The following is a 13,141-nucleotide window of genomic DNA, read 5'->3' on the forward strand; positions in this document are numbered from 1 at the left end:
TTACTCGTTTCCTCTTATATAAGCGGTCGAGGTCCCCGAATAGTTTATTCTTGTCGAAGGCCCAAATACTTTTCGTAAGTCCCAGGTTTTATTCTTTTACGACGTTCTGACCAGGGCTTTTTTTTACAACGTCCTGGCCTCGGACGTCGTTTCGCAGGCGATGTGGCCAACACATGTGCTTAAAGCATGGAACTTTCTTTATGGTCATGGGCTGCTACACGTATGAATTATATCCACTTGTTCAATTTGTTTTCTAGAGTATCAGATCTTATGTACCATCCTGAAAAAAATGTACATCAGTTTCCTACTGAAATCCTCGTGGAATTCTACCGTGTATCCATTTAAAAACTTTGTAATTTCAGTATTGTAAATCTTAATATTATAAATTTGATATTCCACGGATCTGACTTTTCCATAGTAGGAATCGGGGCAATAATCGTAACACGAATTTCTCTGGCGTCGTCCAATTTCAGCGAAAGATACGGACGATTATCAGCACGCCTGGGAAGGCAGACGCGCGCGAATCTGAGACGGTAACCTTGAGGGGCGGAACGATGCAGATGTCGGAAGCAAGTGCAGTGTAATAGTTTATGAGAGAGGGCGTAATCACGGTAATGCTTAGACGAAGATCCAGACTCCTTTACGTTTTTCCATTTCCCCGTACGCTCGTCTCTTCTTTTTCCTCCTTTCACAGTAATTCCGTTTTATTTCGCATCTGCGGGGAGATAATCGGCCGTGAAAGAAAAGAGAGACAAAATTAGAAGGCGGATCCAACTATGAAGAAAGAATTGTTTAATGTTTTATAATACTTTCTAGATCGTATGATCGACGATGGTTAACGCATTTATGAAAATTCAAAATGGCAAAAAGGCAAAGTCGTGGGCAAGATCGATTTTACCGATACAACGATACGATAGTTTCATCGAACTGTCTTTTAGCCCGATTTGTCTCTTTTTCCCCAGCGAACTTCTGCACAATTTTATTGCGCGCGCTTTATATTGCTATGAATCATCGTTACACAATCGGGAATTCGTGTTTCGCTTTGTGCAACTTCAACGATAAATCATCGGAAGAACGGGCCGCTGTTTTTCGTGCTATTTTCGCGACGTATGATGCTCGTTCCTTGATTTTCTCTCTTTTTTCTTTTTTATTCTGCGTTGGTGAGAAACTCTGGCAAATCCAGAAAGAAAAATCCAAAATGAGCACTGTCTCTTGCAATCCTATTCAAACAGGATACTCGAATTAATGCACATACTGGAGAAAAACTCATAAAATAAAATCAATGCTACTGGAAGATTTGAAATACCGTAAAAAAGGAAGTCTCCCTTCGGCTTCAGAATTTAAATCAACTTTTCGTTGCAATTTCGTTTACTTAAACACAAACGTTCAAGCCTCCGCGAGTAATATAAACGACACGTTTCACCCCAAATTTTCTCGGGTTTCTCCCTTTTCTATCCGCGGCAAGCTTACATGCTGGGGATGAACGTAACTCGTTCATCAGATTAGGCCATCGTAAACTCTCGCAGGTGACGAGGAAGCGTAGGGTGTGTGGCACTCAAGGCTGTTGAACGAAGCGAAGGTAAGAGGCTGATGGCACGCAGGAACCGAGTCGAGTGCCGTAAGGACTGCAGCCTCCTTTCATGTAAGGTAATTAACTACCGAGAACCGTTGACAAACACCTAACCCTCTCGCGTACAGCCCTCGCCTCGTACCCGCCTCCTTTCCTCCAACCGGTCGTCCACGCCTTCCGTCCTTCTATTTATCTTTCAAGCGGCCGACCTCTTATTCCCCTCGGTTTTACGCGATTTAAACTTTAAGCAGAAACAGTTCCGGTCGAGGTGAGTGTAACGTTAGAAATTTAACAAAAGAGTGGAGGCAGGCTTGTTTCTGGAGGTCGACACACACGGTATTTTCTAGAAAAGAACGGGCCTACGAAAATTTTTTCGAATTCTTTGTCACGTAACGTAGCAGGATTCTAATATATGTTTGTGAACTGTGTCCGATGTGTTTTGTTGAAATACCGTGATATCTTAAACAATTATATGGAAATCTTCGAACACTTTTGATTCATAATTTTACAAAAAAAGAAAAACCCGGGCAAGGAGGAATGTGTGAACGAAGCAATTTCAACAAAACCACAGCTATTATAGTCGTCGGTTTACTGAAACGATGTAGTGGCGTCGACAATATTTCCCGCGTTAACTTTGTCGGTGTTCGCGAAACGATAAAGGCTCTGGAGGGTACTTAGCGCGAATCAACAATTTTGCAGCGCATTTGTTTACGCGACCCGGGCAGGCCTCTCCCTCGTAATATCAGGGATTCCGCGTGGACGTCAAATAAAAGCTTCGCCCATGAATTATTTTGCCGGCTAATTTCCCCGGTGGCGCATCGCTTGGACGCTGGCCTGAGGGACGCACCGGCTGTTTGAACACGTCGCCGTCAAACTGACTTTATCAGAGTTAGGCTTGACAATCGCTATATAAAACTGTTAATCATGATTAAAGTTATAATGCCGCGTTCGACTGCGAGCCGCTGGGCAAACGAGAACGCTGCCGGAAACCCGTCGAATCGTCACACTGTACACCTGCTATTACCGAAAAAGAACAGTAGTTATTTACGTTTGTCGTTACGATTGGCGACATGATTTTAAAAATCGGACTGCGATCACTGAGATGGCAGTATTAATACTAATTTGAACCTTGATTACCAATGACATGTCTCTAATGATACCTATATGTCCTTGAAATTATTTTGACAGTGATAATGACACAAACTAATACCTCAAATAGCCTTCGAATGTAAATAATGTGTTATTGATGCTAAATATCCAATTTCCTTTAACAGTTTGCTTAAGTTAAATGTTTAACTTTTAGACAAAAATGACGGAGCGTTTAACGTTTCGCAAGACTACAAAGAATTTCGTTCTCGCGTTCAAAAGAAGTTTAAATATCTACGTTCGGTGTAGCGTTTAAGCAAACTTACATCTAAAAATGAGGTAGGTATGTAACATGGTTTGACTACCTATGATGATAGTTATGGCTATTCAATTGACTACGTGTAGTTAAGATTCTAGCTATATAAGGCCGAGAGTCAACAAGCAAACGTTTGTTCTTCTAATTCGACTATCGACTCGTCCTCGCGTGGAATACGTTCGATCAACACAATTGTTTAAGTAACCTTCGCTTTGTCGTGTAGCGATACGCTGATGATTTACTGCTCTTCGTTACCAATACATGAACGACAAGGTGCAATTTTAGCATTTTGCTAAATTGAATAATGAAATATAAACTGCAGGCTGCTTCTCGAAAGTTGTCAATCTTATTTCCACAAATATTGTACAAAAGCTTCGATATAAAACAGATAGTACAAATATATTCTAATTTAGGTAGTACAGAAAAGTTTATACAAATATTCGAAAGTAATTATTTACAGATTGTCTTATGGCGCATTTAATACTGCTTTAGAACTGCAGTATATTACATTTCATTAGAAAATAGATGGTGTGTAAGGTATTAAAATAAGAACGCTCTAAGAAAACGTTGAACTTTAAACAAAGGAATTAAACGTATGTTACTTCCAGAAATACGCATAAATATCGCACTTATTAGCCGGTGAATTGAACGATGAAGGTATGCACAACACATGACGCACTAATTACAGAACTGGAATATTTTTCTTTGCGCGACGATCACGCTCTAATTACACCTGCAATGCGACGAAGAATTACACAGTGATAATGCTTACTCTAGATTCAGTCTAAATCGAGAACACGTGGCACTAGATCTTTATACGTTTTATCGTCATCTTCCAAGAATCCTTGGCTAGCCACGCCAAAGATGTTTGTCCATAATAAACCGCACCAGCAACGACAAGACCATGAGGAAAATGATCACCGCTCCACCGACCAAAATGGCGCCGTATTCTGAAAAATAATAGTCATTGTGTTTCGTATCCGAATAGATTGCGATAAAAGCACATTGAACATGTTCTGTGACATTTTGATTACTCGAATCTTTCATCGAGAATACAAAAACACGAAAAAATTTAAATTTCAAATCGTCACATTGTAACTTTTATTCCTTATTTTCATTTTTACTCCTGGTAAAAATGACATTTGTATGCCGACGAGTATAAAAAACAAATTTAATTTTACGTTGGAACAGGGAGGTAACGACGAAGTGAAACGACCGTGCTTTCCTGCAAAAGCAAAAAGAGGAGAAAAAAATATCAGAAAATGGAGGTGATGTCACTACAAAGGCAGACCGCGTGCATTTTGCCGTGTTACATTCAGTGATTACAATAAAAAATTGATGGTAATGAATCTTCAGCAGGTCGAATTATGCATGCTGGAAACCGAGCACCATTAAAGATCTCGTTACACGCGACATGCGTGCTCCAAACGATGGAAAATTTCACGGCAAAGAGTCGCGTTCTCTCCGCCCCCTTCCTCCACCTCACTTTGCATTCAAACGAATTTATTCCCCGTCGCAGCGTGACAATTCCAAGTACGAAACACTGAACATACAATTACGAATCACAAGACAAATAGGGCTGCGATTTTCAATGCAATTAAAAATAATTATCGCACTTCTGAATCATACGTTTAGGCAGCGTTACGACCACTTTGTAAACAAAATCTCTCACGCTATTTAACATGCGTTGATAAGCAGCAGGAATTAAAGTAAAAATTTATTCTATTAAAACCGTGTAATAACGAGTTGGGATAAGGTTGGGACAAGGACAAGAAAAACATTAATCTCAGATTTGAAAGGAAGCGAATGCATAAATACATAAATCTCCCATAAAAAATGTCTGGAACACACGATTGCTAATAAAAATACTTACTCCGCGTTCTTCCACCTGTATCCTTGATTATGGAGATGTTATCCGTGGAACTTTCTCTCGCGAATAAAGATCTGCGGGAGCCGAACATGAGCAGCCTGCAAGGCATTGATGGCACCGAGATTGACGCGTGTTGACCGTCGGTTCTCCTGGGATGGGAACCGAAACCTGGCGACGTCAGGCCTGGTTGGAAGCCAGCCAACGGAGTCGCGTCCGTCCTGCAGGATGTTGCATTGCACGCAGAATACCGATTTCCTGAAAAGTTGTACGGCCAACCGACGTGATTCGGTGGAACAATCGCGCTGTAAGGCGGAGGATCGTCATCGTTTCTCTGAACGTCATCGACGGTGATCGTTGTCTGCGTAGTGGGTCCGTTCGTTGAAGTCCTGGAGGTGATGGTTGCGTTGGCAAGCTCTGGCGGATCGTCCTGGAGCAACCTTGACGATGGCAACATGATTCGATGTATTCTTGATAGAGAGATTCTTTTAAAGATTCGTTGAAGTTAAAAAATGTATGCGTGCATTGGCGATCTGAAAGGAAATAGAAAAATATATTTTTAGGACTATTACGTGTTATCGTTTTAACTGAAACGCAATTCCTACTAGTGTTCCAGTGTATCGTGACAAATGATCATGCACGCTACTGAAATTATGTATCTAAATGACGGCTGGCGTTAGTAATGCAAGTATTAATACCTTGAATAAAGTCTGAAAATACTGCACCGATGTTTGAGACTATACTTGTCTAAAGCTATGCCGGCATCATCATTAAATAAGAGCTCGACAATAATTTATTACCGCGTAATAATTCGCGTTTACACTTGCAAATAGGTTACAACTAAAGAAAATGTTAATACAGAAACTACGTTATCGTCACATGTCACGGAGAGAAAAAAATATTTTTTATCGTTGTGCATTTTCATTAAAATCTCAACGTCCACAACATTATTTTCATACCACGATTTTATATTTATTCGTGTCAAGCAAACTTCAAAATACCGAGAGAATTTCTTTCGCCAGACGATCTTTTACCTTAATCTTTCCTTCTGCTCTGATTCGATCGTGATTCACAAACAGGGTTTAATTATTGATCACATACCAGTAATCCTTGAAACGAGCTACTGCTTTCCTCGCGTTTGGACACTGGATTGGATGAATGATCGACCTCTATATCAACGTGTGTGATTTACGAAGCGAAGAAGAAAAGGAATGACGTAATTTCGAATTATCTCGAAACGTCGCAACCGAAGAAAATAGAATTCCGATCTGTTCTGAAGGAAAACTGGAGCCCAATATAATATGCTGACATGGAAGAAATAAGAAGAATTTTCACTATCAGTCGAGAAACGAGTTCCAGATGTAACGAGACGTTTATATTCCTGAGAGAGCGATTCGAAGATTTCGTAGGAGCTCTTTCATTCTGTAGTTTGCGTAATTCGTTTCTATGGTCTACTTTAGCGGTTTCAATGTCAAGGATAAGTTGAATAACCCCGAAAGTATGGGCGTGCAAACAACGAAGGCAACTGCTTTTCTTTCCGAAGGACAGTCGTCGGTTCGATGAGTCAACGGGGATTCCAAATATGTTTTGATTCTTTTGGATATAAAATGCCTGAAGCTACTTGTTAATTTGAAACGTAATAAAAGTAATAATGATAAAAGTGAAAGTAATTTTATCGATAATTACAAGATAAAGCGTGATGGGAACAAAATTGATCTTTAATTATTCCGATATAATTTTTAATGCAACACGAGTAAACGTTGAAATTGGTCTAAAAATATTTACGTAACTGAAAACATACCGTATCGGATTAACAAACATTGTTGACTTCAAAATTAATGAAACATCTATGTACGATTCCGTGTACTCAAATTTCGCTAAATTTCCACTCCAAACACGTAGATGCTCTCGAACAAATAGCAATCCAAAACGAAAGTGGTACTTTCTCTAATTAATACACGAATCAAATACACTTTTCACAAATATCGACAAATTACAACCACCGTCTTCCATTTCAAAGAAACATAACTCTGATCAAAACAATATCAATAACGTACCTACCACCACAAACAATTTCCAACTTAAAGCAACTGGATCATGGCCTACCTTTCACACTGCACTTGTTCCGAAGTAAAAACCACAAGCGTCGTCTCAGTCACAAATTCACGATCCGACGAACATCAGGACGTGTCCAGCAACTTGTCAGCGGTCCTCACTGTACCACTACCGCGGCACGTCTGCTCACAACAGTCGACAAAATCAACCGACTACAACGGGTGCTCGCGATTTGTACATTTCGCAATGGTCGAGTGTAGACGACACGATCAACAGGTAGCAATCGCAAGACCGCGATACTGTAGACCAGAAACTGTCTTATTGACCGTACGAAAGTACGCGAATACTCGAGAACTAGTTAGACACACGAGGCGTGAGATGTTCCTTGGCTCCTTAATCACAGAGAACCGACGAGGGAAGCGTGCAAGCGTCTTTTTCAGTGTCGTTTGAGACATTTCTTCATACTCAATGCGCGGACGATCGCCGAAGGCCCTGGTAACATTCCTTGTTTGCTGCCCGAGTCACCATGCACGATATTTTTTAATTTTATAGCATCGACGATGATACACGTTACGAGTAACTGCAGATTCGTAGACATGGGAACAAGAGACGAAGATTCTAATAGTATTGCTTTGTAACTCAGATCGTCGTCTATGATACCTTTATGATTTTATAGCGTCCAGAAGAATAGCTGGCGTCAGGTGCGAGTAGCTGCAGGTCCAAAGACACGCGAACAATCGACAAAGATCTGGATAATATTCTTCGTTCATGAACCGAGTCGCGATCAACACTCTTATAGTTTTTTAACACCCTGAAGAATGGTTTGCGTTGGCTGTAGATAGTTGCAGGTTCGAAGACACACGAGCGTCCAGTGACGATGATAACGGAGTGGCGGTTGTCTGTCGACAGACCATCGGACCAATCGCGCACTCTACCACGGCCAATCCTGCGTCCATCGTTGCCCACCTCCGTATCTATCCTACGGGAATGTCGAGGACGTTGCCGGTGATCAAGGTCACAGTCATATCGCCTTTCGTGGTGGTCGTCGAGTAACTGTAGAATGAATGTGACTAAAGGAGACCGATTTGTGTTTGAATACCTTTCGAATAGCTTGCGACAAACATGGGAGAGGTATGGTGAGGTCATAAAATTGGTCAGAGTTTAGAGAGTTGTAACAGGAATTTGAGTAGGTGGATACATAAGCTGAAAGAAATACAGTAGGTGGATACGATTTCAAGTAAAACATGTTCTTCTTCTTTTGCAATATCTATATTTTAAAAAATTCACCTAGCGAAAACCTATTTTATAGAAATATATCAGCGGAGTGATTTACAGTTTGTCATTCGTTGGAGATTAAGAAGAAAGATTTGAATGATTAACAATTCGACTTCTAAAGGTGATCAGGTAATAAGGATCGAATGTTCGGAAAACTTTCCCTGCGTCACGATAAGTTTTTGCCATTTACTTGAAGACACGAGGCAAAGTACAAGATACCTGTTTCTGTTAAATGATTTGCAAATTACGTGTCATTGCAAGAACAACTCGTTTCTGTCCTAAACCTCGATTTTATTTAAAATTTTAAATGCCTCGTTAAAGAGAGGAAAACATTCATGTGAATTAAGAGAAAGCAAACATAGTTTTGTCGAATGAAGCATATTTTTATTTATTTACATTGCGCCTCGTCAATGATTGGCCTGTTACGCGGTGTTACGAGTTACACTGCTTTCGCTGTGATAGCAGTTAGGAAATTTCGAATTATGTAACTACTGCGATACGTCAACATGACCGAATACGATTAGACACGTATCAATTTACGGATGTCGCTGCAAAATAGTCTGCAGCTAATTTTACACGCACTCGTACGATTCGACACATCGGAAGAAAAACGCTCGTGATGTAACGCAGAATTTTGCACGTATCATCTAATAGTGTAAGAAAACATCAAGATCGTTGTGATAATTTTGCGACCTATAACTTGTATCCTTTATCTCAATAACGACTCAGATTATTTTTGCCAAGAGCACTTGCATGTTTTCCTGTGACTTGAATATTTCTGATATGAAAAAATCACGATTTGAATCCATAAATATTAATGACTGCAATAAGCGAATGACAAGAAAATAAAATGTGTATCGTAAACAACTACTAATTACATTAAATGATCAGGTTAAGGTCAGGTTTTTTTCCTCTCTTCTTTATCTATCTTTCCATATGCTCTATTCCGTTCTCTAAACCGAAGATACACTCTTGTGAACAAATTCTCACCTAGAATCCAGCACACCTACTTATACCACTCTAGGACAGATTGTTCCTCCTATGCTCTGCGAGCAAAGATCCCAGCTTAAACTAACGCAACGTAATTACACAAGAATCTGTGAGCAACTGCGGCGAGACAACCTCTGAACAATCAACCAAAGGTTACGCAAACTTCATTCGTATTGCAATAAGACGCAGTACAAGTACATATTCACCTCACCACCAGCAAAACGCATCCGATTAAATGCGTTCAACGGTTCGCACGATGACGCTTTTTGCCGGCAAACCTCGTTGTCATTCACCGTACGGGCGATGCTTGAGAAACAGCAGATACGTCTGCTAGGTTGTTTTAATTTTCAATGCAGTGAGAGCACATTTTCGTTGCGGACTCGATCGCACGAGTCGTGTTCCGCATACGTTCGCGCGAACGCCAAACCTCCGTGAACACGCACGCACACCTGTAGGCGCGAATTACGTGCTTGGCATACTTTTCACGGTGTCAGCGAGGAGAGAGAGAGAGAGAGAGAGAGAGAGAAAGGAAAGATTCACCACAAAAACGTGCGAAAATTGACAACAGCACTAGCGTAGCTTGCTATCGTCGTCGCGAGTCGTAATTTATGCGCACAAGTTAAGTGCCGAATCGACAGAGCGATATGATGAAAGATCAAAGTTGATCGGAGTCCTATTGGTCTCGCGGTCGTTCGAAATTTTATAGAAAACAACGCGGAAGCACGACCATCTTCCTGAATAAAACGGAATTTTTCTATAATAAGAAAAGCTTTATCACCAGGATCGTTTATTATCCACGCTTAACGTATCTCGACAAACAAGTTTGTTTTGCAACAGCAAAGCCATGTTAGATGGAATAAAGATATGTAATACGTGATATTAAAACATGTAAATGAAGAAATGAGGAAAACGCTTGAAGTGAACGATGTGGGTTAATAATATCAATTTAATATCATGCGTGTAATTCCAATAGTACATTTAGATTATCCGCTTTCCTTTTTGCTTTCCTTTTTCGATAACCCCGTTTGGATCTTCAAGTGGTAAGTTATTGTATATTATTTGTTCGATGATCTTTACAATATTGTGTAGAATTGATATAAGTATTTACTCATCAACAAGCTTGAACTGCTACTGTGTGATTGATTCTAATTTATTAGATGTGTTGATAGCAAAATCTTGTCGTTTATAATTTGTAATTTGTAATTTGTGAAATGTTGCTAACAGTGTTAATTTATTTCTCTGCGGAATGCAGCAAAACAACGGAAACCCACCGAATCCGACAAATATGATGAAAAATTAAACTTACCTTCTTTCGTTTCGATTTCAATAGGAATATCCACGAAGCACACAAACTTTGGTCCCGGGTACGAGCAGAAACGAAAGAGATATCATCGTTTCCGTATATCCAGGGGTAACGACCCTATAACGAGTCGCGGCGCGAAACGAAGCCGGCAAGTCGAACGTACGCGCGCTGTTATTGAAACTTGGATGGCGAAGGTGGTACGAGGCGATTTCTCGGTTGCACTGCGATCGCGCGATAGCCTGCACGCTCGTGTTACGTGAGAGGAGAAGGGAAAACGCACTCGCGAGATCGTCGGTCATAAAGGTAGGTTACTACTGGATCTACGGCGACTACGACACGACGGTTCGTTCGCGCGAGTAACATGCAGCTCCAACGTGCTATGTGCGCCAGAGATGCATTTCTTGCGTTCACATTCGAAAACACCGGCCACGCTTCTCTTCATTGTGCTGAACGGCTACCCACTGAATCGTGGCCGAGTCGCGGAAGCTGTCGGAGCCTAAGGAATCCGGCAACGTGTTCGAACGCGTTACGCAAGAATTTTATGTAACACGTTACAAAATGATGCTGAAATCTTTCGAACGATCCTCGTTCAGTCGGCCGGTGAAAAACCTCGCCGTTACTCGAGGTTCATGGTGTTTCGCGATAACCAGAGTGGCAAGAATTTTTGGTTTAGATTAAGGTAATTTTTGCTTCGGATACCAAGTTATGGAAATTCATTACAGACATAATGTGTGCTCTATTGGTAAGTAACGGCGCTAAGCACTGACGCAAGCAAATTAATTGTTTGTAAATATATTCATTTTTATTCTATTATCTTGACCTCCTACGACCTGGATAGATATTCCGATCGTAGCAGGTTATAATCGATGTTATTCATATTCTATTCATATTCATCTTGTACGTATCGATATTGTTATTACGAGAGAGAGAGAGAGAGAGAGAGAGAGAGAGAGTTCTAGAAATAGCGCTAATACGACCAATAAGATAAATCATTTATTGCATTCACTTATGCATTTATACCTTCGTAATAATTAATTATGTATTGTAACCATCTTGGTAACGAGACCTTTCTTCAATTAAAAAAATACAACATAATGACATGGATTTTGCTAAATATTTGAAAAAATCATATATTTATAGATTGGAGAAAATCGATAATCTCCCCTTTCCTTGTACGACCTCAAGATAAGAACTAAAAATACCGATGAATCTCTTCACGAATTTCAGTCTCGTAGTCCCCTGGAATACGTATGGACCCTGCAATGTCATCGAAGCGACACCTAATCAAACCTATTCGACACCTAAATCACGTCTAGCGGGAACGACCTACACGTTTCCTCCGAAACCCAGGCAATTCGAGCTGCCAGTTAAGTCTGGAGTCCGCGATAACGTTGCCATCGTCGTTGCAAAAGCGAGTCAGTCGGTCCCAGTTGCCAGAAAGTCCCGTTAGAGGAATCTCTGCCGCGAACGTTGTGCCAGTGGAAATCGTAAGATTGGTATCGCGTTCCTCCCTCTGATATTGCGTCTCACCGGTGGCGTCGTCGTCGTCATTGTCGTCTTTTATTTCAAGGGAAATTAACGACGACCAGGCGAGTAATTGTCGGCTGTTAAGCCGCCGCGGAACGTAATTACGCGAGGACAAAGCGACGTAGCAGGAGTAAATACGGAAACGCGGTAGTGAGGAAAACGAATTTGTCACGGCGGTTTTCGGGGAGGGTGGTACGAATGGGGTAGAGGCGGTGAAAACTTCTTCTGCCGCTTTCATCGGACCTAGCGAGTTTTCCAAAGTTCCCCGGTCGGTTCTGTCGGTGATAGGCGTGCGATAACGAGCACAATGGACGTTGCATAATTTTAATTGGACGCTTTGTCCGACCCCTGTCTCCTTTACCCGCCTGGTAACGGGATTACGTGTCAAGAATGATTTTAGCCGAACGCCCGTCGCATCCTTCTCGGACGGTTCGATTTTATAATGAGTTCGATCGTGGTCGGTCCCCTTTTGTCCACAGCCAACGAGGAAATCCGGTGCATTCGAAGAATTTCATTAGGAGTCGGGAGTCACTCTACGGAACTTTCAGACACCTCCCTATTTCAACTTCGGTTTGCTTTTCCTGATTGACAGCTATTAACTGATACTGTCTTGCCTGATACTTTTCTCCTTCTTTCTTTGCGAAAAAGCTTGAAAAAGATACAGGAGATTATTTACACTAATGGGGGACAAAGCTAAGCGATTTTTCGGATAATCGACCTGGCAAAATTAAATTTATAAATGGCATAAAACAATTGGAAATGGAACAATTTTCATGCATGGATTTATTAGTTCCATTGAATAGTTTATTATAACACATTAAACTTAGACGCCTGAAACAGAAAGGACAAGTGTACACATTTTTACACAATTTAATGACTCACACTGTTTTTCGAAAGAATTATCAATTTTTTATATCTTTTTATCCTTGTTCTCGTTTGTTTTTCAATCTGAAGAAAAACGCATTCATCCTTGATTCTGAAAAAAATATACTTTTCATCGTCCAATCCTTGTACTTGTTTGTTTGTTGACTCTAATAAAAATATATCCTTCTTCATTTCTGCGAGAATTTTTACTTAGCAGAACGAGATAATACGATTACAACAACAACTGATAAAGCGCGTTTCTATGAATTTAAATGTTCCACGTGGAGT

The 13,141-nt window shown here is 40.7% G+C and overlaps 1 protein-coding gene across 7 annotated transcripts; it reads right to left on the minus strand.

Annotated features, from left to right (window-relative positions):
* Window positions 1-3,296: 3,296 nt before the first annotated feature.
* LOC122569596 lies at window positions 3,297-10,936 on the minus strand. 7 transcript variants are annotated; one of them, XM_043730861.1, is made up of 5 exons: window positions 9,160-9,290; window positions 6,946-7,947; window positions 4,846-5,372; window positions 3,792-3,922; window positions 3,297-3,705 (listed from the first exon to the last, which is right to left on the minus strand). In XM_043730861.1, exons 3-4 carry the CDS (start codon window positions 5,294-5,296, stop codon window positions 3,822-3,824), a joined length of 552 nt encoding a protein of 183 aa, XP_043586796.1. In that variant the 5' UTR covers window positions 5,297-5,372; window positions 6,946-7,947; window positions 9,160-9,290; the 3' UTR covers window positions 3,297-3,705; window positions 3,792-3,821. The 7 variants fall into 7 exon arrangements, with proteins under 7 accessions (XP_043586796.1, XP_043586792.1, XP_043586794.1 ...); XM_043730857.1 differs by lacking the exon at window positions 9,160-9,290 and adding an exon at window positions 10,466-10,936 and having other exon boundaries at window positions 3,297-3,922; XM_043730859.1 differs by having other exon boundaries at window positions 3,297-3,922; window positions 7,555-7,947; window positions 9,160-9,289.
* Window positions 10,937-13,141: the final 2,205 nt, after the last annotated feature.

Source organism: Bombus pyrosoma, linkage group LG7 (assembly GCF_014825855.1).
Source record: "Bombus pyrosoma isolate SC7728 linkage group LG7, ASM1482585v1, whole genome shotgun sequence".
In the NCBI taxonomy this organism is placed as follows: domain Eukaryota; kingdom Metazoa; phylum Arthropoda; class Insecta; order Hymenoptera; family Apidae; genus Bombus; species Bombus pyrosoma.